Source organism: Echiichthys vipera (assembly GCF_963691815.1).
Source record: "Echiichthys vipera genome assembly, chromosome: 3".
NCBI classification, from domain to species: Eukaryota; Metazoa; Chordata; class Actinopteri; order Perciformes; family Trachinidae; genus Echiichthys; species Echiichthys vipera.
Window position 1 is genome coordinate 35,446,947 of NC_139828.1, and position 27,969 is coordinate 35,474,915.

At 41.7% G+C, this 27,969-nt stretch overlaps 1 protein-coding gene across 3 annotated transcripts in view; it reads right to left on the minus strand.

Annotated features, from left to right (window-relative positions):
- The window catches only part of szt2 (SZT2 subunit of KICSTOR complex), a 214,093-nt gene that overhangs the window by 80,793 nt on the left and 105,331 nt on the right, over positions 1-27,969 (minus strand). For all 3 annotated transcript variants that reach the window (XM_083940596.1, XM_083940597.1, XM_083940595.1), the window contains exons 44-49: positions 21,691-21,793; positions 21,121-21,235; positions 10,407-10,494; positions 2,032-2,150; positions 1,686-1,850; positions 1,043-1,127 (exon numbers count right to left, since the gene is read on the minus strand). In XM_083940596.1, the coding sequence (XP_083796722.1) occupies positions 1,043-1,127; positions 1,686-1,850; positions 2,032-2,150; positions 10,407-10,494; positions 21,121-21,235; positions 21,691-21,793 (675 nt within the window). The remainder of the gene's footprint in view (positions 1-1,042; positions 1,128-1,685; positions 1,851-2,031; positions 2,151-10,406; positions 10,495-21,120; positions 21,236-21,690; positions 21,794-27,969) is intronic.

Consider the following 27,969-nt stretch of genomic DNA (forward strand, 5'->3'; position numbering starts at 1 on the left):
ACAAATAAATGAGAATAAAAATGTTCAGTGCAGATTATCCACAGTGAGGGGCACTGTTGGAGTAACGCGTTACAAAAGTAATGTAATTATTGTAATGCATTGCTTTTTGCTGTAACGCGGTAGTGTTAGGCATTAGAAAAAAAGGTAATACTTTACTTGATATAAAGTACTTTCAGTTCGAAAGAGACAAGGGCATTAATGGAAAAACATGTAGACATGTTAATATTAGTTATATGTGTGAAGTCTGGCTTTATTAATCGTTTAGTGTTTCACTGTGAGAACAGGGACCTTTTCACACAGGGCATGTTCAGGAGAGTTTAGAAAAACTATGGGAAGGGTGGAGATAACTTTCTATGTTTTTTAAATATATCACCATGACAACCGTTACTGTTCAACTGCATGTTAAATGACTTGTCTCCTGAGTACTTCCCTCTGAGCATGTTGAGACACTGACGTTCAAGTGTACTATGTGTTCTCTTGTACAAGAATACATTTAGTTTTTATTATAACTTGATTCTGGTTCCGAACTGGTCCTTGTTTTCTAACAGACATGAAGACTATTATAGTTAAGTGCACTTTGTGTGTGAAACCACAAGATCTAGTTACTTCCCGAAATATCATGTCATGTCAGTAGGCTCTAGCTCTATTGATTTGAATAGGCCTAAATTTACAGTGTCTATATCACAATAATCCAGACTTTGACCTTTTGTCTGGTCTTGCTATGATTGTTCCTTGTATTGATCCATCGTATTGATCCATCGTATTGATCCATCGTATTGCTACGCACACGCACGCGCACACACACACACACACACACACACACACACACACACACACACACACACACACACACACACACACACACACACACACACACACACACACACACACACACACACACACACACACACACACACACACACACACACACACACACACACACACACACACACACACACACACACACACACACACACACACACACACACACACACACACACACACACACACACGGCATGCTGGGATAGGTTAAAGTGCTTACCTTTGCCTCCTGTCCCCTGGCCTCCAGGTTTATTGTAGAGGTAGATATCACCATCAGCCAAGGCACTATTCAGATGAAAGTAGTGCTGCAGACAAAACAGGATAGAAATCAGCCCCAGGAAGGCCAAACCAAACAAGTCAGCATTTATTTCATACATTACAGAGAATAATTGTCATTTTAATCTCTGCCACAGTTTTTGCAAAGCTGGGAGCCTCTTATATCTAGGATTTATTCATTCTTAATCCAGATCACTTTAAACAAAGCTGTTTATGGTGCGTGAGTGGGTTTTCTGTATACCCCAATGTGGAGGCTCCTGTCATTCTCCATATACACATCACAGTCAAAGGAAGGCAAACTGTTTTCCTTGTCTTCTTGATGTTTCTGTCCATTGAGTTTATATGTTCGGTAAAAGTTTGCACCTGTTTGGATTTTAACCCATGTGTCATCAACATATCTGAACCAAGGGCTCGGGGTTACTCCTTTGAAGGAGTTCAAGCCTTGTCCTCTACCTCCTCCATCTATAGATTTGCCACAATAGGGGATACTGGTGAACCCATGGCACAGCCGCGTTTCTGTCTGTAAAAAATGCCATTAAACTGGAAATTAGTTAGGTTAATAACATGAAGCTTGGCTTTGACCGTACCTTGAAGTGGTGTGCTGTGTTGCTGTCTGTGTACTTGGGTACATGCAGGAAGATGAGGAGGTTCTGCCTGAGGTAGTGAGCCACAGCGGGCAGCCAGGGAAGACAGTACTGTGGGAGGCTGAAGTTCATCACCTCAGTGGCTTGAGATCCTGATGGCTGGATGAACTGATCAGACAACATATGGCCAAAGTTTTTATCCAAAGCTATTTTTAGTAGCGTGAGTACAAGGGTTTTCTGCCTCGAGTGGGAATAAGACTCAGAATTCATGCATTTTATGCATTCATGTGCATGTGGTAAAACTGAAAATGATTTTCTTCTATAAAAATGAAGTAAATGAGCAATTTACTTCCACATCAGCTGGTGTCAGCTTGCAGTTCCTCACAAGCATGACAGTGATGATGTCCAAGGTGGTCTCATCCAGGCGCTTGCGCAGCACCTTTACGAGCTCATCTGTGATCTCTGGACCTGAACAAAAAGTGAATGAACATCTCTGTATCACCCTCATGCTGCAAACACACACACGTTTCAGCTGGTACATAACATGTGACTGCATTTAAGGGATTAAAGTTCTTAATACAACGCCGATTCACATGAAGTTGGGACGTTATGTAAAATATAGATAAAACAGAATACAATGATTTGCAAATCCTTTACAACCTATATTCAACTGAATACACTACAAATACAAGATATTTAATGTTCAAACTGATAATCTTTATTGTTTTTTGCAAATATTCACTCAATTAGAATTTGATGCCTTCAACACATTCCAAAAAAGCTGGGGCAGGGGAAACAAAAGACTGAGAAAGTAGAGGGATGCTCAAAAAACACCTGAAAGGCTCAGTCGTTCACAAGCAAAGATGGGGCAAGGTTGTGTGAGCAAATAGTCCAACGGTTTAAGAAGAATGTTTCTCAAGATACAATTACAAGGAATTAAGAGATTTCATCATCTACAGTCCATAATATCATCAAAAGATTCAGAGAATCTGGAGAAATCTCTGCACGTAAGCAGCAATGCCGAAAAACCAATATTGAATGACTGTTACCTTCGATCCCTCAGAGGGCACTGCATTAAAAACTGACATCATTCTGTAAAGGATATTACCATGTGGGCTCAGGAACACTTCAGAAAACCATTGTCAGTTAAAACAGTTCATCACTACATCTACAAGTGCAAGTTAAAACTCCACTTGGCAAAGTGAAAGCCACATATCAACAACACCCAGAAACACCACCAGCTTCTCTGGGGCCGAGATCATCTGAGACGAACTGACCCAAAGTCGAAAAGTGTGCTGTGGTCTGACGAGTCCACATTTACAATTGTTTATGAAAATCATGGACGCCGTGTCCTCTGGGCCAAAGAAGAAAAGGACCATCCAGATTGTTATCAAAGCCAGCATCTCTGGTGGTATGGGAAGTGTTAGTGTCCATGGCATCATGGGTAACTTGGGCCCCATTAATGCTGAAAGGTCCATACAGGTTTGGAGCAAAATATGCTGCCATCCAAGCAACGTCTTTTTAGGGGACATCCCTGCTTATTTCAGCAAGACAATGCCAAGCCCCTTTCTGCACATGTTCCAACGTAGTAAAAGACTGCAGGTACTAGACTGGCCTGCTGCAGTCCACACTTGTCTCCCATTGAAAATGTGTGGAGACCCTGGACTGTTGAGCAACTGAAGTCGAACATAAAGCTAGAATGGAAAGAATTCCACCTACAAAGCTTCAACAATTATCCCCGGTTCCCAAATCTTTATAGAGTGTTGTTAAAAGTAAGGTGATGTAAAAAACAGTGAAAAACATGCCCCTCTCCCAGCTTTTTTTGAATGTGTTGCAGGCATTAAATTCAAAATGAGTGAACATTTGCAAAAAACAATAAAGTTAATCAGTTTGAACATTAAATATCTTGCCTCTGTGGTGTATTCAATTTACCGGTAATATAGGTTAAAAAGGATTTGCAAATCATTGTTTTCCGTTTTTATTTACGTACGTCCCAACTTCATGTGAATTGTGGTTGTATGTTTCAAACAAAGTGCTGGGCGGATCACCTAACACAGTGTCTCTCAAACTTTTTTCAATAATGTACCCCCTTTGAAATATTTCTTTAGCCAAGTACTAGTGCAAAACATTTTTGTTAGAAATAAATGTCCATATGAAGATGTACAATACAGCGCTGCAACATCAATGTCTTATTTACTATATAACAAACTTGTAATTTAAAAACACTTAAATACATTTCAAATCTTTATAATCCGTCACCAAAAACATGCCACATACATTATTGGTCATCATGCAACAACACTAAAATGGCATTGTATTTACACTGAGAAGTTGTGGTTAAAATGTAAGGAGAAACATGGGCTTGTGCTTCACTGAGGATCTTTTTAATCTCTGTGTTTTCAGCTGTACTGCATTCTAGCACAAATCTATTTTTTTGATTTTCATCGGTCATAAAATATTGAAAGTGGATTTCTGCTTACAGTGAACAAACTTAATTGTGAACATGATTGCATTAGTTAAAAGTCTACAGCAGTTAACGACTGCATTGAAAAAAAGGCATATTGAATATAAATTTGGTTAATTGAACTTACATCTACTTTTGTATTGAACTTATAAGATGGAACTTATCATTTTAGTAATTATGTATGATTAATATTCTTTAAATTAACATTTGAAAGGAATTTCACATGCATCCTGTGGTACTCCAAAGAACTTGTACCCCAATTTAAGAAACACTGATCTGACAGCATCTGAAAAACCTCTGCCAGTGGCACAATCAAAAAGAGTTGGGCAATTGCACGAATATATTAGCGATCGCTGGGTACAATGCTGGATGTAGGCCTGTGAATATTCTCATTTGTCTAGGTCATGGTTATCCTCAAAGTCCTCAAAGCAATTTCAGTCAAAAACAACTGGACTGGTTGTTTGTCTAGGAAGACGTTTCACCTCTCATCCAAGAGGCTTCATCAGTTCATGTACGCATCTGACCAGGCTGGGACTGGTCCAACTAACTGGTGTGGAGATCCAGGTATTTAACCTCTCACAAGGCCGATGATGTCACTGACACCCTTTGTGCTCCAAGTGCCCACGCCCGTCGTTAGAGTGACAGTCGTTGGTGGGCAGTTGGTTTCGACTTCGTTAGTGCTCTATTGAGTCTGAACGACAGTCGTTGGGGTCACCCGGGCCATGTGTGAACAGTTGTCCTTTGAGGTTAGATTGTTGAATCTCCTGGGAAGGGATGAAAGGGCGGCATTGTAAATTGGAGATAAGTGGTGTCTCAGACCCCCTCCTCTGTTTAGCGATGGTTTCTCCACTTTTACATAGATGGCTTCTTTTACTCCTCTTTCAAACCATCTGTCCTCTCTGTCCAAGATTTGGACATTGCTGTCATCAAAGGAGTGGGCTTTCTCCTTGAGGTGTAAGTGGACAGCCGAGTCCAGGCCTGAGGATTTAGCTCTCCTGTGTTGGGCCATGCGTTTATGCAGTGGTTGTTTTGTTTCTCCAATGTAAAGATATTTGCATTCCTCGTTGCATTGGACAGCATGACAAACAAAACAAAACAAAACAACCACTGCATAAACGCATGGCCCAACACAGGAGAGCTAAATCCTCAGGCCTGGAGCGTGGGCACTTGGAGCACAAAGGGTGTCAGTGACATCATCGGCCTTGTGAGAGGTTAAATACCTGGATCTCCACACCAGTTAGTTGGACCAGTCCCAGCCTGGTCAGATGCGTACATGAACTGATGAAGCCTCTTGGATGAGAGGTGAAACGTCTTCCTAGACAAACAACCAGTCCAGTTGTTTTTGACTGAAATTGCTTTGAGGATAACGATGACCTGGACGAATGAGAACATTCACAGGCTTATCCTCAAAGCAATTTTAGTCAAATCCAACTGGACTTGGTTATTTGTCTAGGAAGACGTTTCACCTCTCATCCAAGAGGCTTCATCAGTTCATGTACGCATCTGACCAGGCTGGGACTGGTCCAATTAACTGGTGTGGAGATCCAGGTATTTAACCTCTCACAAGGCCGATGTCACTGGGACCCTTTGTGCTCAAAATGCCAACAACCATCGTTAGAGTGGCAGTCGTTGGTGGGAAGTTGGTTTCGACTTTGTTAATGCTCTATTGAGACTTAACGACAGTCGTTGGAGTCACAGGAGGCCATTTGTGAACAGTTGTTATTTGAGGTTAGATTGTTGAATCTCCTGGGAAGGGATGAAAGGGCCGCATTGTAAATTGGAGATAAGTGGTGTCACAGGCCTCCTCCTCTGTTTAGCGATGGTTTCTCTACTTTTACATAGATGGCTTCCACCATACCTGGATCTCCACACCAGTTAGTTAGACCAGTCCCAGCCGGGGCTAGATGTGTACATGAACTGATGAAGCATCTTGGATGAGGGGTGAAACGTCTTCCTAGACAAGTAACCAAGTCCTGCTTTTGACTGAAATTGCTTTGAGGATAATGCTGGATGTAGATTTTTGGGGCAATTTTTTGGACTATTGTTAAAATCTTATTTTGCTAATTGAATAGTCTTCCTTGGAAGAACAAGTCACTGCTTCATGTCTGTGGACAGCTGTATATTAGACAGCAGGGAAAAACAGCGTTAGAACCAGCATCTTTTTAAATCTTACTCTGTAAGACAGGAACACAAAACAAGAGCTTAAAGAGGGACTAAAGAAGTCTTGAAAAGTTTTAGTGAGTTTGTTTTTTGCTTCAATCCAGTTTGAATAAAGTGTGGGTTTTTTACAGTGACTCCCAAAGTAAAACTGTTAGTGTTTTTCTCAATGGAGTCTGGTTGCTTTGCTCTTTTTTCACATACATTTAATCTGTGAATTAAGGATTTATTTATAGTTGGTTAGTTAATTAAAACAGTGGAGAAACCATCTAAAAAAATCTTTGGTGAGTATAAGTTTGTTTCTGCCCAGTTTGAATAAAGTGTTTTTTATAATGAGGCAATTGAGCAATTTCAAATATATCATATATACAGTATATATATGCAAACACTGGTTGCTGGACTGATGTTGTCTGGTTGGAACATATTGCCTTACCTTAATGCCCACTTTACAGAGTGACTGGCAGGGTGTTCAAAGGTATGAAATGGTCAATGTGATGTATGGAATCTGGTTTTTCAAACTTTTGACTTTGGTTTCATGCTTATCATAAGAAAATAAATAACGAAAATTTTGCCTGTTTCAAGAGAGCAGTCTCCATCCACTAAGAAAGCTAGAAAATGGACCATGATTGAATTATTCATGGTCAAGAATAAACGTTCATGCTCATTGTGAAAAATAACCCATTGTGTTTTTACCACTGTGTTATACATTGTAAGGATATATTTAATTTATGAATACTTTGGAGGGTTAAACTCGCAAATGCTGTGCATTCATTTTCAATATTTTTTTCTGCAGACAAGAAACCTTGATGGTGTTTTTTACAAAACACACACATTCACACTTCAAGGAGGGTGTCAATACAGTTATCTGGTGATGTTGCAAAATAAAGACAGTACAGTGTGTGGAGAGAGCAGAAAAGGATTTTAAAGAGTCGTGCTTCTCAGAAATTGCTGATGTAATCCTAGCCTGTCTGAAACACCAGTGCAACAGTGCCATCAAGACATCCAAAGCAGGAACAGCAGGTTGCTCCAGCAAATCTGGATAAAAGTTTTTATTTTATTAAAAGGCCCACATACAGTATGAATTTTATATTAGGTTATATAGGTTGAGATCAGAACCAATAACAGCAAAACATAGTGACATAACCCATTCAATTAGGCTGCATGGGGTCTTTACTTAGTGGGAGAGATAGTGAGTCAGTGAGACTATGAGTATGGATCCTTTTTGTAGATATACCCCTATCAGTATAAACTTTATGTGGGCTAGAAACTGACAAGAACCTACACTACACAGATGCCAGAGATATGTTTGTGTCCATTCCACACTTAGCCCAGAGTGCAGAAAGAACAATGAAATCCTCATCCTGTTTGGAACTCCGTAGACCAATCTCTCTGTTGGAGGTGCATGAAGCGATCAAGTCTATGCAAAACAGGAAATCTCCTGGTCCCGATGGTTTAACAGTCGAGTTCTTTAAGGCGTAATCGATGCTATTATCTCCCATCCTTGTGAGAATGTTCAATGACTCCTTTACTGAAGGCAGACTGCTAGCGACCTTGTATGAGGCATCTATTTCATCGCTCCTGAAGAAAACAGGGACCCTACCTCATGTTGCAACTACAGACCAGTTTCACTTTTAAACGTAGATTGTAAGATTTTTGCCAAGGTCCTCACCCTCTGCCTCCAAAGTGTGATGTCATCAAAATTTCACTAGACCAGACAGGCTTTTTATTAGGGAGACACCCATTCTTCAATACCAGAAGGCTACTCAACATTATATTCTCACCTGGGTTGACAGCATTCCACAAAATTTAGGACCCACTGCTGGCTCTTATTAGTCATAGTCTCGCTGTTACTCCTGACACTGAGGACACTTCCTAGTGCCTGGAAGGAGGATCCCCCCCCCCCTTTTTGATTTATTTATTTACTTTTGTTTATTTTTGCAATTAGTTTTTACGTGTCTGACGTTGGTTGTTGGGAGGGATAGCTATCATACTTTTTTCTGTGTACTTGTCTGCAGAATTCAATAAATCATTCAGATGAAGAGCAACTGTTACTGAAAGTAACACGAGTATAAGGTAGTAACAGCGTTGGAAAACAAACATTGGGAGTAATCATATTAGAGCGGTGTAGTAGTGTGGATGTAGCCTTAAAGTGAAATTCTGGCGCAAAATCATCCCATGGTATTTTATGGCAAATCCATTCATCAGATAGCCATTGAGACAGTTTTTTTCATGTAACATCTATTAACAGAGATATCCCAGAGAGTCGCTAACAGTCGCACGTGGCTAACACTGAGTAGCTCGGGGCAGTATGGTGAAGGCATTGAAGCGGCTTTTTAACCACTAATACTGCTCAAAATAACAGCAAACCTCTAAAGTACACCGTACCTACACATAAAACGCAGCATCAACAACGTATTTAGTGAACCCGCAGTTTATTAAAAGAGTGTTTTGAAAGACTTACCTACTGGCCCCTGGACCAGCTCCTCTCGTAGTAAACCCATTCAAGTCGATTACCAAAGTCAATCCAAAAGGAAGATGCCCATTGATGATTTATTCCAGTAAAACACGTAAACTTTGTTGTTTGTGGCAGTTATAATATAATATAAGTTAATAATAGATGTAAAAGGTTTAGAAAAGTCCCAGTAGAATTAGCAGTCTAGGTGTGGGGGCCTGTGGTTACTGTGAGCCCATGAGCACTGAAGAAGAATGTTTTTGCTGCAGAGTGATATGTTTTGCCGTGGCCTGGAATGATTGAATACACGCTGTGTAACTGGATGATTCCCCATCCCTCATCAACCGGACCGTACTGGACACTTTTTTCCATGTCCCAAGAATAAATTGGTAGAGGCGATCGATTCCTGAATAAATCAACAATGGGCTCCTTCCTTTTGGATTGCATTTGTACCAGCTACTACAAGAGTAGCTGGTACGTTTTTCAAAACACTCTTTTATTAAACTCTGGGTTCACTAACTTCGTTGTCGGTGCTTCGTTTTCTGTGTAAGGACTCTGATCATTCCCCTGCAGAGGTTTGGTGTTATTTTGAGCAGTATTAGTGGTTAAAAAAAGAAGTTTTAATGCCTTCACTTTACGACCCCGAGCTAATCAGTGTTAGCTACGGCCAGCTGTTAGCAGCTGTTAGCCACTCCCCGTAATATCTCTGTTAATAGTGGTTACACGAAAAAAATTGTCTTGATGGCTTATTTGATTAATTAAATTTTTTGAAAAAGACCATGTGATGATTTTGCGCCGGAATTCACTTTAAGTAACACTGAATTGTTTTATCCAGGACGGCCCCTTAACTCGTTTGTGAAGCATGGTTATCTCCTCATCTCTTGTATACCACAGATACGTGATTAAACCCCTGCTCTTAGGATGCAAAGGAGAAAGGTGTAGAGACTACTTGTGTGTGTTCTTTCACCAAGCTGCATGAAATGCTCCACCATAGCCATTTTTTCTTTTGAAGCTTAGGGTGTGCACTCACTGTCCATTCGTACCGTGCCCCATGCTTTAGGGTGATTGTCCCCCTCCCTCTGCCCCTGTGGCTCCATTGCTTCTTGCTTTAACGTCATCACGCCTCAGAGATTTAGTTTTGTCTGACTGTTTTTGAACATTCATCTGATCAAATCTTCAGTAAAATCTCTGACTCAGTGCGAACCATTTGGCTGAATCCTTTTAAATGTTCGTCGCGGGGAACAGTCATACTGTATATAAATAGACATCAGGACCGCCATCAATACTCATCCCCTTGCTTTACTAAACCGTACCTCTCTCAACCGGACCACAACCGGCAAGCGTGCCGGGCGGTGGCGCAGAAGAGTTGTACTCACACTGGTAAAACAAACTAGACTTTAGCTGTGAAGCATGCTTGGGCACTGTAGGAATGGAAAGTGCAAGTGCGCCCTTGAATAAAGACGAATTTCTTTAATTTGGAACCTGTGATGTTTTATTCACTCTCCCTTCTGCAAGGGTGCTGAATGCCTGTAAAAAATCTTGTTTTTTACCTTGGATTTCTTATTACTACTCCACCATTTTATCTTGAATCATTTTGGCTTATATGAAACATGTAAATCATTATCAGCCCTTGATATTTCCCAGCTCTTACCTGCATCCCCCACTCCATGTACCAGAAGCAGGATGTGTTTGTCTACTTGTCCAACTGGCCGAGAGCAGTCAAGAGAAGACCTGGAGCCCTGAGGAAAGAGCCATCAATGATGTCAACTATTTGGTACCAATTAATCTAGATTGAGAATGATTACAGAGTTACCTTAGACATTTAGTACATTTCAGTACTAAAAAGTATTTTTTTGGCTTAGTCAAGTCTCAAGTATTTTTTGGAGTCAAAGATAATAATTGAGTCTTTAGTCCAAATCATGTTTCAACTACATTGTCTAGTTTGAATTATTCAATTTTTTTTGCAGGACATTGTTGTGCCATGCATCTAAAAAACTGTTTTGTTTTTTTAACACTGTTTATTGAGTTTTCAATTTCTTTCTTTATAGAAACAGAGAACAGTCAATACAAGAAGTACTAAAACAGTTTGGTTATGGAAACACTAGTATGTATATGTATTACTGTATCAGATTTCCATGCTAGTTTGGCTGTGATTTATGCACAGAAGAGTATTTTCTTTGTGTCTCTGATCTCCAACGCTGTTGGGCGCTGCGCCCCCCCTAATATAATGGTATGGGAAACACTGCTGGGGCAGAATGGACATTGTAAAGCCATGTTCCAGCAGTTTACTATCATGGCAAAGCATACAATTTGCCCACCACGCCACAGCAAGCCCGTTCCAGTAAGACACAAATGCTTTACAATTAGGCACCGTGAAGGACTTGTGATTCTGCTGACCACAGTTGAGATGGGACTATTGAATTCTCTAGGAGGAGTTATGAAATACACCATACCTGCCTAAAATGGCGGGTAGTCCCATGAGTTATGACATCATCGTTCAGGTATTGACTATTCCTTCACAATTTAGCGTCATATCAGTGGGAGAATTATTCCAAGAATATATGAGATGAATCCAATAACCTCTCTAGGAGGAGTTTGAAAGAGTTTGCATAAAATACATGAGAACCGCATAAAATTAAAAATGACTAACTTCCTGTTGTAAGGAGGTGATGAAAACTAATTTGAACCTTCAACTAACCTTCCATATGTTAGAGGAGACTATGGAGCCAGCTAAACACACATGAACCAAATTGCTCTACATTTTAGCAACGTTTAAGGGTTTTCATGTGTGTGCCAAGTGTGCTAAAAATGCGTTTAAGTGCTCAAAGTAATTAGCGGGCCCGACGTGCCACATCGAAGCCAAATTATAACATCAAATTAAGAGCTTAACTAGTTTGAACATTCGTCCACAGTTTCATGCATCCTAAAGGTCTCAGACATGTTTATAAAATAAAAAACAATGCACAAAATCCAAGACGGACCACTTTCTGTTAAGCAAAAAAAAAATCAAAAAATGTCAATATGTTCTTCAAGATGAGAGCAATGATCTCACCAAATTTCAATTCATTTTGAACTTTTCCCTAACCATGGCACGTATGGGGGTGCTATGGAGCCTGCTGGCCACACACAAGCCCAATTACTGCAGCACTTTGCAGATTTTGCCACTTCTGACTTGTGTGCCAGTTTTGGTGAGTTTTCGAGAATCCCAAGCCCCTCAAAATGCGATGAAGTTTGACACAAAGTTGACTTCCTATTGTCAGTAGGGGGCGCTATGACTCAATTTCAGCATGTACAGTAGACGTCTTCAGGCCTGGACATGTGGCCTATTGGATGAAAAAGTTGAGTTACGACAACTTCCTTTTTCATGTATTGAGCAAATTTTACCGCCACGCCACATCGAGGGCGTTCCATGAATCCTCAAAAGCTTTGCATTTTAGCGTCACAAAGGTCTTTAGAGGCAACATACCAGATTTAAAAGTCACTCGGGTTAATTCTCTAGAAGGAGTTTGTTAAAGTACAGCGCGTCTGACTTCACTGTGCGAAAAAATGCCAGAGTAAATTCAAAATGGCGACACCTGTCGTGGGTTGGGGGAGCACGTGTTTCCTCGACTCCCGAACGCCGTGCCGAAGTGTTTAGTATCATTTGTTCGGATATTCCTTTTGATGGTATTGACTGATTTTGAAGTCAATCGTGTTAAATTTCAAAGGGGGTCCTTTAAAGTACAACACCTGTAAATGTCGGAAAACGGCCATTGAATCCAAAATGGTCGTCTTCCTGTTGAGTTTAGGAAATCACTCTAGGAAGCTTTTTTGTGCATCGGGAAGAGTTATAGATGCCTATGTTTTTTTCTCTATTTTTAAATTTTTGCAGTTTATCAAGCCTTTTATTTGATAGGATAGACGGAATATGGCATGAGAGAGAGAGGGCGTCGAATCTGTCCGAACCTGTTCGAATGTCATGTATGAGAAATGTGGGGCAGACCAGACAATGTATGGTCAAGTTACAACAACTTCCTGTTGTTTAGCCAAAGAGCTGACTTTGGTGTCAAAGTTTTCAATATTCTGCCATCAGAACTGTCTTTAGATGGGACTGACCAATTTGGAAGTTCATCAGGTTAAATCTCTCGGAGGAGTTCATTAAATAATTAAAACATGTGACTTCCTGACGCCAGTAGGGGGCGCTATGACTATGAGTAAATAATGAGGTGGGGTTGTGCTCAGGCCGGGAGTCTTGTCATGCATGAGAAATTTGATGCAGATTTAACAATGTAGGGTCAGGTTATAACAACTGATCAATATTGAAGTTCATATCATCTTCAACCTCATCTTCAATCCTCATCCCAGCCGTTTCACACTCGGCTGAAAACCAATCCAGTGAGTGCTGAAGGTCACTGACCGACGATGCCACCAGGACCACATCAGCTGCAAAAAGAAGACACAAGATCCTCAGCCCACCGGACTGCAACCCCTCCCCACCACGACTACGCCTCGATATCCTGTCCATGAAAATCACAAATAGGATTGGTGACAAAGCGCACCCCTGGCGGAGGCCAACCCCCACTGGGAACAAATCCGACCTACTGCCGAGGATACGGACACAGCTCTCGCTTTGGGTGTACAGAGATTGGATGGCCCACAGAAGTGACCCCCTCACCCCATACTCCCGCAGCACCTCCCAAAGTATCTACCGAGGGACCCGGTCATATGCCTTCTCCAGATCCACAAAGCATATGTAGACTGGATGGGCATACTCCCAAGCCCCTTCCAGAATCCTTGCGAGAGTGAAGAGCTGGTCCGTCGTTCCACGTCCAGGACGGAATCCACATTGTTCCTCTTCAATCTGAGGTTCTACTATAGGACAAACCCTCCTTTCCAGCACTTTGGAGTAGACTAGGCTGAGTAGTGTCACAATATTAAATCTTCAGGAGCAGTTTGTTAAAATATGACGTGCAAATGTCAGAAAATTGCTGTAAAATTCAAAATGGCCGACTTCCTTTTGCATTTAGGATATTGCTCTCAGTGGCTTTTTGACAAAAAAAATTAAAGGAATCATAGATTTCATGTGTTTCCAACGCACTGCAGCAGATTGTCTGAATGTTCTTTTCTTAACGTGCCAGTCAGTGTTTAATCAGACAATTTAATGGTTAGGTTCGTATTAAAAGGTCAATCTCCACATGGATAAATGAATCAGTGTTAAAAAGTGTTACACATCACCAGTCAGAAGTATAACAATTATATAAGCAATAATTAGAGCCACAATGCAAACTCAGTTTAAATCAGTGTATTGCACAATGAGCCACACTCGGCATCAGGAAATGTCTTTGAAATAATTGTCCAAAAGGTCCAAATAATGTTCTCCGACAAAAACAGTCCAAAGTTAAATAAAAAAATCACTTTATGGTTTCAAGCTCAACAAAATAAAAAAAGAATTTCAGTTTGTCTAATTCTGTTGTTATATTTCTTTTTGAGTGAATCATATTCTCAAACGAAATAATAAAGGATCTCTGATAAGTTTCAGTTTCGTTTTTAACGTTAGGAGTGGAACATCTTCCCAAACAATTTTTGAACAAGTGTATCTACAATGCTGTCGGAGTTTTCTGAGAATTGGAAACATGTGACCATGTAGAGACAGAATTTACATTGTAAATTTTAATCCTTCTAATACAACAGAAAACTATCACTAAACTCCACCGGATAGTGGAACAAAACCATGGAGGTACCCTGATGGACACGAGGTTGAGGAAATTTAGGTATAGTGGATCCTCTAAAGCGTGGACCGGTCCAGAGTACTGCCATAAGTCCAGCTAATCAAGTGACTAACGATGATATGCCCTCACCTCGGGAAAGATGGAGGCTGAAGGATTGACGTCAGAAATCCTTCTTTCTCTAAAAGAGGACATTTCAGCAGTGATAAAGTCAGAGCTGAGAAATGCCCTCGCTGATGACTTTGAAATATTCAAGAATGAGCTGAAAACGGAGATAAACAACACCACGGCACTGAAGTCCGAGATCGACCAGGGGAAAGCTAGTGTAAAAGAGATGAGAGATGAAGTCAGAAATGGTAGAACTGAAAATCAGTATGAGTATAGAGGGGCGGATGAGGAGATGCAACATAAGAATAATTGGTGTACCCAAAACTCCCGACTCCAGCACTACAACCGCTGTATCGAAGTTGAAGATGATCAGCCACTCGCACCGGAGCCTAGGGCCAAAGAAGCCCGACCGAAAACCTTGCGCCATCATTGCTAAGCTACATTATTACCAAGATTGTGTCCGGATTCGCTCACTTCCGGGGTCCAACAGGGAACCAATTACCATCTTCCCAGACTACCCAGCAACTGTAGCTAAAGCTCGGGCTGCATTTACAGAGGTGAGGAAGCTGCTTCACGGCCAACAGGGAGTCCAGTACGGGATTCTGCTTCTAGCGCGACTTCCGGTCACGTACAGAGAGGAGGACAGGGAGTTCAGTGATCCTGACAAAGCTAAGACCGATGTCAAGAAGAGTTTTATCCCATCCGAGGAGGGCGGAGAATGTGCGTTCGTTGCTGAATACAGATGCAAAGATTCTTGCAAAGTTTTAACAGAAAATGGGTCGAGTTTTGCTCCCGTAGTTTTTTATAATTTCACGTTTCAGGACCCCGAAAGTCACTACAATAGTTATTTTCGTCTGGACAGACACACCACCAAAATATACCGACGCATGCGACCAGACAGAATGTAAAAGACCAAGGGGCGAAGGCTAGTCCCGCAGAGGAGGCAAGTGGCACAATTAGCATGGCGGCCATTACTTACCTCTTGGACCAGCACTGTGCAGCCCTCTCCACTGAGTTCAAAGCCTTGTCCGTCGATCTCAAAGCATCCATTTCAACACTCGAAGCAAAGCTGGATCACGTTCTTTGCGGCACTGCTCATGCAGGTTTTCGGCGAAGGCTCCCTGGAATCACCGCTGGAATGTGACAGAGCTCACCGCACACTAGCTGAGAAGCCTAGGCCAGGCCAGAGGGCGGTCATTATCAGCTTGCACAGAAATAAAATCATAAGCGAGGCCCGCACCAGAAGAGGAAAACTGGAGTGCAGAGGCTCCCCTATCGTCATCTGCGAGGACTACCCACCGGGGGGTGGTGGCAGAGCGCCAAAAATACAGAGAGGTACACAATTGCTCCGTTTTGGTCACGATTGGTCCGTTTTGGTCATCACAATGAAGGACGGAGGGAGGAAGAGCTCAGTGTGGCTGTTAGTTGCGAGCTAGAGAGCTCATATGGTGTTTTTTTCTATAGGAGTAGCCCTCATATTGGTTATAAATGTTATTGTTTCGTTTCTTTTATTTTGTTTTGTGGTGTTCTGTGTGTTTGGGTTCCTTTTTTCTTTTTCTTTTTTGTTTTCTTTGTCTCACCCTCACTCCCGACTCTCTTCATCCACTACTACAGAATACTTTGGGTCATGCAGTGTCATTCTAACTTATTATCATTGTTCCTATGGCTAATGCTGTAAAGACAGGTAATGGAGCGTCTGATTTCCTGGAATACTAAGGGAATGAACAAAATGGGTAAGGTCCTGACACAGTTACAGTGACAGCACCTTAAGGGTGCAGGAAACACATCTCAAATCAGCTGACACTCCAAGTATTAAGAGGACGTGGATGAGCAACTTATTCCATTCCAAATTTACAGATGGAGTTAGAGGGGCAGCTATCATCATTCATAAAAGGGTCGTGTTTGAGGCGACAAATGTAATACTAGATACTGACGGTCATTATGTCATAGTTTCGGGCAAATTTCAGAACACATTATCATAGGTCAACCTGGTGCAGGATGTGACTCTCGACAGATCTTCCCCTACACAAATTACACTATCCAAATCAGCACACATAGTAAAAACATATGCATCACAGTTGTGAATTTCGAATCCTTGGAGGTTTAGAAATCCCAACAGGAAAGCTTTCCCCTTTTTTCCCCACGTTCACCACACATTCTCTTAAATTGATTTATTTTTACTCGATAACAATCTCCCCGACTGTGTGAATGCAGGTGAATATCACCCAATAGTCACTTCTGACCATGCTCCTACCACAATTGACATTAGTTTTCCACGGGACGCAATTCCGCGCTCAACATGGAGGTTGAGTTCACACTTACTGTCGGATAGTAAGTTTAAAGATTTTGTTACAACAAGCCTGTGAATGTTCTCATTTCAGGTCATCGTTATCCCCAAAGCAATTTCAGTCAAAAGCAACTGGACTTGGTTACAGTTGCTTTTGTTGCGACCCAAATCCGCTCTTACATAGAGTTTAATGACACCCCTGACGTCATCAGTTGCATGCTGTAGGAAGCGCTTAAAGCTACTATTCGAGGACAAATGATATCCTGTGTTTCTCAAATGAGAAAGGCTGAACGGGCTAGGCTGGTGGAAATTGCGGAGGAACTGCCAAAATTCAATGGAACTTACTCCACCTCTCAATCCCCCACCCCCAACTCCACATATAAGAAACAGCTACTACTGCATTCGGAACACAGGCTCTTAATGACACGTGTAGTGGACAGACAACTTGAATCCAATCCAGGAAGCAGTACGGCTTGCAAAGGACTTTGATCCTTGCCCCAGTTTTAAATAACTATGCCTTTCTCCCCTCCTGCACTGACAGTGCATTCCGCATATGGGCAGATAAGGGCCTCAAAATACTTAATGACCTGTATGACGAAAGTGTTTTTGCGTCCTTTGCATTTATGTCGGACAAATACAACCTGCCTTAAAGCCAATTTCTTCGGAACCTTCAAATGAGACATTTTATACAAAAGCAATTCCCACATTTCCGAACCACCCCCCTGAGGTTGAGATGGACAAATTCCTGTCTCTCAATGTACAACACAAACGAGTGATATATGTAATTTATAATAAGATTGCTCTTCTGAGCACAGTCTCCACTGTATCACATGCATGGGAAAAGGATTTGAGGGTAGACTGAGGTCCAGTGGAGGGACATTCTAAGCTGGTCCACTCACTTACTCCATTTGTGCCAGGCACGGCCTATTACAGTGGAAGGTGCTTCATAGAGCCCATCCCACCAACGCTAAATTGGCTAAGATATACTCTAGTCACAGTGATGCTTGTAACCATTATAAGCAGTCCTCAGCCGACCACGCACACATTCTGGACGTGCCCAAAGCTTGCTGAATTTTGGTCTGATATATTTCAAAACCTCAAACAGGCTTTTAACACAAATTTGGAACCAAATCTCCCGACTGCTCTTTTTGGGCTCCAGCGGTTTAAAAATCTGCCCATTACTACACAACGTCTCGTGGCCTTTACCACCCTGCTCGTTTGATCAGGTGGAGTGGGACTATCTTTTCAAGACTTTAAATGCATTTAATTTTGGCCCTAAATTCAATTCCTGGATCAGAATTCTATACACGCTCCCAGGGGCTGCGGTTCGCACTGTCCAATAAGCACTGACCGACGCAACTTATTTGAGCTCAAGCGTCCATTTTATTTTTAAATTTTATTTTAGTCACCAGGTCCCTGAGTCTCTAAGACTCCACTTCCAGTCTCCAGTTTGCGTTGGAATATCTCTGGAGTAATATTTATCCAAAAGGGCAACCGCTTAAAGCAGTACCTCCCAAAGGTAGGGATGAAGGGAGTTAGCAGGTTGCTGTCTTCATACAGTGGGATCCCCCAAAAGCCTGATGCTTCATCTAAAGATGTGAAAACTGTAGAGCCTGACAGCTTAGCCAGAGTTTCTTCTGTCACTCTGAGCAACCCGCAGACCTGATCCCATAAGAAGACCTGCGACTCACACTTTAATGTGTTCTTAAAGAAAACTATTATAGGCAGTATAAACTGTTATAATGAGTATTTCATTGATCTGTAAAGAAATTAGTGTTGTTTGGAACAATTCTGGTCTTTCTTTGATCAAGATTGCCAAAGTTACCGAAAGTATTGACATTAAGGATTAGATTTTAACACATTATCAAAATATATTTTGACTTCTTTCAAAGAATGATTATTTTTAACATCTGAAAATGTTATAATTTGAGGTTATTGTGTCACTGACACTTCGACAGGATTATTAACTAAGAGAAAGCTAACATTATGTGGTAATGATTGTATTCACTGTTAAATTCATAAATTTGGTCTTTTAGTATGTCTATGCAAACCGATCCTCTTCTTTTGGAACAAAGGAAGAGGGAGTTTCTCCCACTTTGAGCGGGAAAATGATTGCATATCATTATCCAGATCTATTGTATAAGATTTATTTTTACAAGTAACTTGCAGCCTGACTTTGTTTGAACAAAGTTCAGTGTTTTATTTGATTTATAACATTTTTATTAATCAGTCAAAAGTCGTCTTAAGTTAGTACTCGTTTTTTTGAGAACAAGCTTATCCTTATCGTGGCCAGAGAAAACAAGCTTTACTCAACAGCGCAAAGCTACTTTTTTGAAGTTTATATCAAAATCCAGTTTCACCAAGAGCTTGCAAGAAGAGATCAACCAACTCTCATCCACCTAACTCAAAGCTGCTGAAGCTGAAGAAAGTGACCCTTTGACGCTGAATATCCGTGCCACGGTGAAGCGTCCCCATATCGAGAGGCTGTCGCATACCGCCCTGTTGGACAGCCATCCACTCCTTGGCCTCTGAGGAATCCTCTGACGACGTGGTTCTGCCACCCCTGCACCTCGGGAGAGACCCGGTGTTCTGCACATCTGAACGACTGCTATGGTGGTGTGAATACACATTCTTCCTTTGGACTTCCCTCTACACGGCTGAGTTGGTGAGATGACGTTGTTGGTACTTTAATGAGCAAATTTGGTGACCACTGGCTATTTAATATTAAACTTTACTTTCCATAAAGGTATGATTACAAATTGCATTTCCATATCATAGCTTTAACCATGCCTATTAATTCTCTGTGTCTATAATCTATCATGTATATTATATATATACTGTAAATACATTCACTTTTTTGTAGTAAAACCCCAGCTGTCTGAGCTTTCATTCTGTTTTGCAAAGTTTTCAAGGTCACTGTTTTACGAGAACAAACGTTTTCAGATTAAGATTGATAGAAATTGATTGATATAATTAATTGATACATTTAATTGATAAGAGAAACTGATAAAAAAGTATTCTTTTATTTCTTGTAGGTGACTAGGTTTCCATTGGGCTTAGTCCACATTATCTGTTTATACGGTGGTGGTGACCCTTTTTGACGAGGAATAATTAATTAGCCAAATTAATACTTAATAAGGTGACTCATTAATTGTGTAGTTCTCTCTTCTTATTCTACAAAAAAATTATACATGACTTTCTCACCATCACACCACTATCTCTTTACCAGTACATTAATGGACTTTCAGACTTAAATATAGAAGTAATGTAACAAGTAAGGTGGGTACAAACGGGCCTGGGCCGCGGGGGAAGAGGGAGGGGAGACAATCACCCTAAAGCACGGGGCACAGTACGAATGGACAGTGTGAGTGCGCCCTAAGACTCAACTCATTCAATACAAAATCATACACAGGGTCCACATCCCCACTCACAAAATGCACTATATGATATCACCACCTGCACATACTGCCAGTCCACAATAGACAACCACGCATGCATGCTGGCTCTGCCCACTTGTCAGATGGTTTTGGTCGGAGGTCATGAGAAAGTGGTCAGCGTTTCTCTGCATCACTTTCTCTACCATCCATTGCTCTTTTAGGTGATATCCCCCTCTCTCTGTACCACATCATCTCCAAACTTTCATTCTCATAGCACTCTCTGTAGCCTAGAAAACAATTTTAATCAACTCGAAAGACAAATCTTAACTCTCAACCCAGCACTGGCTCAATCTATTAACCGACCATAGAAATCTGGAACAGCTTACATCATCAATTTAAGACAATATGAGGGCTTTCAATAAAACCTGATGTCTTTTCTGCAGTACATCCAGAGCTGATTCCTCTTGTTACTCTATTTTTATATTGGTTGTATTCTAAGTATTGTTGCAAATATTTTTGTTTTGTAAATACATCTTCTTTGTTCTCTTGTTTTGTAAATTGTTGTTTTGTCACTGATAATGAATAATAACAAAAACAGACAGAAAAATGCACAAACAGACAGACACAAATACAGACAGACAGAGAGAAATGAAGATAGACAGACAGAAATACAGATAGACAGAGAGAAAGAAATACAGATAGACAGACAAACCCAGGGATGCAAGCCCCCACATAATTAACAGCTCACTCAAGTCCATGCAAGTTTACAGCTCTGATAAGGACCAGAACTTGAGTGTTTCAGTGTTTTCTTGTGGAAATCATGTGTCAATATCAATTATGAAAGTGTTGTTCTCGCCAAAAGTGTATATACTGCATTTGTTGACGTACCATAAGTTCCTCAGAAAACAAGGGCTCTTGACTCCTCGCGAGCCCAATGGATCGACTTATGTGGAAGTTTCCGTCCATGTCCATGTATTTCCCTGTTAGCGATGTTTCACAAAGTCTGGAAAGATCCACACAAGGAACAGGTATGGAAGATAATGTTTCTGTGACACAGCTTGTAACGCTTTTGTTGAAGTTGTGAAATTATTTGTGAACTGTGTAAGCAGGGACTGTGAGGATACACAGGTTAACAGTGTGATATGGAAGCTCCACCATCTGGCTCAAGGTATCCAGAGATGACGTTTACTCATAAGGCTGATTAATAACAGTTCAATTTCCAGCAAATCTGATTTCACAGTGCTGTCTGAAGAACATCTGTGAGTGTATTTTTTATTTCAGCAGACTGATGGTTACAGTTTCTAGGTGAGCTGTTGAACAGCCACCCTAAAGCCCATGCAATATAAAGAAGGGTTTATAAGATATTGTGTGGCTGAATTTGAGGTTGAATAAAAATGTGACTCGAGTAGAGAAAGACTGAAGTCCAGTGAAGACTCAAGAATGATGAGAAAGACTAACCTGAGATAGAAGACTGATTTGGTTGTACGCTCCTGGTACACAAACATGTTCTTCCTGTTGACCACACAGAATGAGTTCAGAACAGATCGCAGGGCCTGGATCGCTATGAGAGGGAAACAAAAAACATGTTTTAAAATAAATCAATTGGATCATCACTGCTTGGGTATCAAGTCTTGCACATAAACACTGTAAAAGCTTTGTAAAGTAGACACAATGGCACTGTGCTGCACAGTGGAACCACACTCTTAACTGTCCACTAACCAGCCCCACTGCTCCAGCCTTGCACAAACACTGACTTGAGTGCTAAAATCTTTCTTGTCGGTCCAGGGATAAATTACAAGCTTCCCTGTCCAACTGAAAGGCTGCATACTTTAACTGAGTACTTTGGATACAAGTTGTGTAGGTTCATAATAAATACATTTTGGGGAATCTGAGAGTTTTGAAATGGAACACTTCAATGTCAACAGTTATTTTTGTATTTACATTTGTCATGTTAGGTGAGATAACCTCCAACTGAAGTGAAGGGGGTTTTTGTGCTCATCCATATACAGTTATTCATCGAGTGTGCAAGTGTGCACTGGGTTGAACCAGTTCAAACAGTCTAATTTCAACATTTCTTTCAGACGTCTGCGTTTACGCTCTTCTTACATTTTAAGTGTTGCACCAGCTGAGATAGTTCCTGAGCCCATACACTGATGTCCACTCCAGACACTGTTTTTAATGAACTGTAGACGATGAAATCCCCAAATTATTTACATTTTGAGAAACATTATTGTTAAATTGTGTATTTTGCAGCTCAGTCTTTCACAGAGTGGTGTAGCCCTCCACATCTCTACTTCAGAAAGACTCAGCCTCTCTGGCTCTCTCATTTTAGACCCGCCACTTAAACTCATTCATTGAGTAGCTGTTCCACCCCACGCTTTTCACAACTTTTACATTTGTGTTTCCATTGTCACAACTTTTTTTAACATGTTGCTGGCATCAAATGGAGTTGTAGATGGTTTCACACAGAAACAGAATGAGTAGAACAGACAACATACTGTTTGCAATGGTCATTTAACTAGTTGAAAGAAGAACAACTATTGGCCATATGAAAGTCACTAACAGTCAGTTATATTTACAGTGGTATACCTGAAAATTGATGCCACTCTAACCATCCTGCTGTGCTGATTTGAACGGAAATGCCTGTTATGTAAGGTTACCTTTTTGTTGTTGTTCGATGATTAACATTAGCTATTTTTAGCTGTTAGCCTCTTCACTGTAGAATTCAAACATCATCACAACTTTAGTATCAACCGTATAGTTACAACCAGGGTTCTAAATTAGCACCCGCCAACCCACCAAATGTGGGTTAAAATTAATTTTGGTGTTATTAATAACTCGCTTGCCAGTTTGGCCGGTAATGTAGAATATGAGACCTTACATGCATGATACAAGCCTCTGTTCTCTGTCATTTATCCCCGTGGCAGTAATTCCTACTTTTCCCATGAACGCTGTGCCGTAATGCTACATGATGACATTTCATACGCCCATTGGCTGTGTGCAGTTTGCAGTGAAACCAGTGTGAGAAACCATGGAAACGAACTGTTGGCAGAGCAGCACTTTACAGCGGCTACTCGTTGCGAACCCAGTTTTCACAGCACCGACTGAACTTGGAGAGAAAACAAGAAACAAGACACATTCCGCTGCTTCTCATGGCACTCATTGCAACCAGACTCAGCTGCGTGCAGGCCTTTTATTAACCACACCCACTTAACAGGTGTCACAAATTAAATCATCATTAATGGAAACAAAAATAAACAATCAATAATTGAGAGCACCATTCAACACGAACAGAGCGTCCAACAGAAAACACAAGGAAGAAGAAAAAAAACATTACATTTACATTCAGTCGAATATAACCATTCCAGTTTGTTTTTTTTGTTTAATTATCTCCGAACATAAACTTAGCAAATTTTGCTAACTTAAATTTTGTTGCAGGTTTGGTCATCAAATCTGCTACCATCTGGTCAGTTGGACAATACTCCAATAAAACCTTCCCATCATACACAATGGACCGAATGAAGTGGTATTTTATATGCACATGTTTACACCTCTGTCTGCTGACAGGATTCTTGGCTACAGCAAATGTGCCTTGGTTGTCCTCATACAGCCTAGGTAGTGCATATAGATCTTTATCAATGCCATCTAAAAGTTGTGTGAGGTACAGACAGTCTTGGATAGTTGCAGCAAGAGCAATATACTCTGCTTCACAAGTGGACAATGCTACAGGTGGTTGCTTTTTGGTCTTCCATGACACTAAAGGTCCGCTTATCATTAGACTTACACAGTACCCACTTGTACTTCACTAACATCACCAGCCCAATTCACATCACTGTAAGCTTGTATACCCAGGTTCTCATCACATTTCCTGTAACACAGCTTCTTATCCCTTGTGCCTCTCAGATATCTCAACACATGTTTAACTGTACCAAAATGCTGTTCAGTAAAATACTGTGACAGTTTGCTTACAACAAAACTCAAATCTGGTCTTGTACAGACAGTCAAATAAATCAGACTACCCACTACCTCTCTGTATCTTGAAACATCACTCATCAATACAGCATCATCGGTGTAGTTCAGTTTTTGTTCACAAGGTGTTGACCTAGGTTTACAATCTTGCATGTTGAACCTTTCCAGGATTTTCCCAACATATTTGGCTTTTGACATGTCACACAGTCTTCACTCTGGTTAAAATCAATGCCAAGAAAATGTTTTAGTTTCCCCAAGTCCTTCATTTTAAACCGTGCTGTAAGCGTGTCCTTCGTAACTCTCAGAGCATTTTCATCACTTGCTGCAATTATTATATCATCAACCCAAATTACTATGATCACCTTCTCATGTTCTCTTTGCTTCGTGTAAACACAATGGTCGGCCTGGTTTTGTAGGAACTTGTTTGTACTCGTGTAAAAATTTGTTCCAATTTCTGCCCGATTGTTTTAGCCCATATATTGACCTCTCAAGCTTGCACACCAACTTGTTGTCTGTGTGAGATTTCAACTTGTACCCTTCTGGCTGTTCCATGTAAATCTCACAGTCTATGGGTGCATTTAAATAGGCAGTCTTCACATCCATTTGGTGTAAAATCAAATTTTCCTGTGCTGCTTTCTGCATCAAAACTCTGACACTAGTCATGTTAGCTGTAGGAGAAGGGTCTCCTCATAATCCACACCCATCTTTTAACTGTACCCCTTTGCAACATATCCGGCTTTGTACTTCTCAGACCAATCAACATTGGTTTTAATTGCATACACCCATCTACCCCCCACTGTTTTCTTACCCTCAGGCAAGTTGGTCAGGGTAAATGTGTTATTCTCCCTAAGTGAATGCATTTCCTCATCCATTGCTTTGACCCACTCTCTTGATTTATCTGAGGTTACAGCTTCTGTAAATGAAACAGGTATGTTACACATCACTCGATAACAGTAATCTAAGTTACTCTGGACTTGATCAGTCTCCTCCTCAGACACATATTTAGACACTTTGCAATCTGTGTATCTGTCTGGGCTCCTCCTCTCTCTTGAAGGGTATCTACTAGACTCAGGCTCAACCTTTACCTCAACTGTCTGTGGTTGGTGGTGGCCCACTTCAGGTTTTTGTTCTACTTTAACACGGTGATCTGGACATCTGGACCTGTGCTGTGTGAAGTCATTATCCTCAGGTGTAAAAACCAGTCTATGTCTGTTGTTCTACACCTGATTTAGCAAAAAACTTTACCAGTCTGTGCTTCTGCACTTTCTTACTGTCAGGAAAGTAGACAATGTAGGCAGTACTGTTTTTGTCGTACCCGATAAAAACCCACTTTTCACACCTTGGATCAAGTTTTCTCTTGTCTTGTTTATAAGCAAAACACTCTGATCCAAACTTTTGCATTCTAGACAAGTTGGGGTCTCTGCTGCCGCACCTTCATTACGTTGTCATCTGTTGCTGCGGTGCGCATCTTCTCCGTGTCCTCGTAGCTGCTAACTTTGTTTTAAATTCAGCAAAAGATATCGTCTCATCGCGTTGAGTGACATGGATCATACTCCGTCACACTTTCACTGTCTGATTTCTGAAGTGAAGTAAGTTCTGTATACAGGCTTATGATGCGTGGCTTTCCTTTACCTTGATAACAGTCATCAGCGGCCTCACGCATCACCAGCGACAAACTTTTATCGTCCAGAAACTTAATGAGTTCAGCCTAGGCTTCGGCATTTTTCCTTGCATCTTCTAGCAGCTCATCTGCGTCTTCAGTGTCGGGCTCTGTTAAAATAGTGTCATTTAACCCTTGCAAACGAAGGTGGCCCAAGAATTTCGTCCCCCACAATTCATAACTCTTTTCATCTCCATCAAACAGAAGCCGCGACCAGCCCGTCCGCTCATGGTGCCAACAGCATGCTAAACATCACCGGTACACCGGTGGGAACACGCTCTAAAAGTGTCTCTGGGTTTCTCTGGGCCCATAACCTGTTGGCAGAGCAGCACCTTACAGCGGCTACTCGTTGCGAACCCAGTTTTCACAGCACCAACCGAATTAGAGAGAAAACAATAAACAAGACACATTCTGCTGCTTCTCATGGCACTCACTGCAACCAGACTCAGCTGCGTGCAGGCAACCACACCCACTTAACAGGTGTCACAAATTAAATCATCATTAATGGAAACAAAATAAACAATCAATAATTGAGAGCACCATTCAACACGAACAGAGCGTCCAACAGAAAACACAAGGAAGAAGAAAAACAAACTGAGACGAAGCAGGAAAATAGACTTGGTTCAGATTAAACTAAATGAGGCGGTGGTTGGGACAGACTTCTGGGGGCGAGAAGAGGAGAGAGGCAGGGGATGAGGATATCGACAGAGAAACGAAGAAAAGAAAATTTAATGCCAAATGGCTGACGGGTCGTGGATGACTTGTGTTTGATCACGAATATGTTGTCATGTTTGTCAGGGTTGAAAAAGAAAGAAAGACGGACAATTTCGTGGAGGTCTCCTCCCAGCTCGACATGCCTGGAACACCTCCCTGTGGAGGCGCCCAGGGGGCATCCCTATCAGATGCCCGAACCACCTCAACTGGCTCCTTTTAACGCCAAGGAGCAGCGGCTCTACTCAAAGTTCCTCACGGATGACCTAACTTCTCACTCTACCTCTAAGGGAGACTCCAGCCACCCTCCTGAGAAAACCGCCGCTCATAAAAACCTCGTTCTTTCGGTCATGACCAAGCTTTGATGACCATAGGTGAAAGTTGGAACGAAGATTGACTGGTAGATTTTTTCGTGCAGTAAAGCGACTGCAACACCGCCCCCGCTGCTCCGATTCTCCGGCCAAACTCATGCTCCATCGTCCCCTCACTCCTGAACAAAATCCTGAGGTACTTGAACTCCTTCACTTGGGGTAAGGACTCATTCCCAACCTGGAGTAAGCAATCTACCGGTTTCCTGCTGAAAGCCATGGCCTCAGATTTAGAGGTGCTGATCCTCATCCCAGCCGTTTCACACTCGGCTGCGAACTGATCCAGTGAGTGCTGGAGGTCACTGACCGACAATGCCATCAGGACCACATCATCTGCAAAACGCAGAGACGAGATCCTCAGTCCACAGAACTGCAACCCCTCCCCACCACGACTACACCTCGATATCCTGTCCATGAAAATCACAGTATTGGTGACAAAGCAACCCTGGCTGAGGCCAACCCCCACCGGGAATGAATCTGACTTGCTGCCGAGGATACAGACACAGCTCTCGCTGTGAGTGTACAGAGATTGGATGGCCCTCAGAAGTGACCTCCTCACCCCATACTCCCGCAGCACCTCCCAGAGTATCTCCTGGGAAACCCGGTCATATGCCTTCTCCAGATCCACAAAGCACATGTAAACCGGATGGGCATACTCCAAGGCCCTCTCCAGGATCCTTGCAAGAGTGAAGAGCTGGTCTGTCGTTCCATGTCCAGCGAGGAATCGGCATTGTTACTTTTCAATTTGAGGGTCAACTATAGGACAAACCCTCCTTTTTAGCACCTTGGAGTAGACTTTACCAGGGAGGCTGAACAGTGTGATACCCCTGCACACACTCTCTGGTCCCTCTATTTCAACAGGGGAACCACCGCCCAGGTCTTCAACTCCCTTGGCACTGTCCCAAACTTCCATGCAATGTTGACGAGACGTCTCAACCACAACAGCCCCTCCCAACCCAAAGCTTTCAACATTTCTTCATCAATCCCTGGGGCTTTGCTACTGTGGAGCTGTTGACTACCTCAGTGACT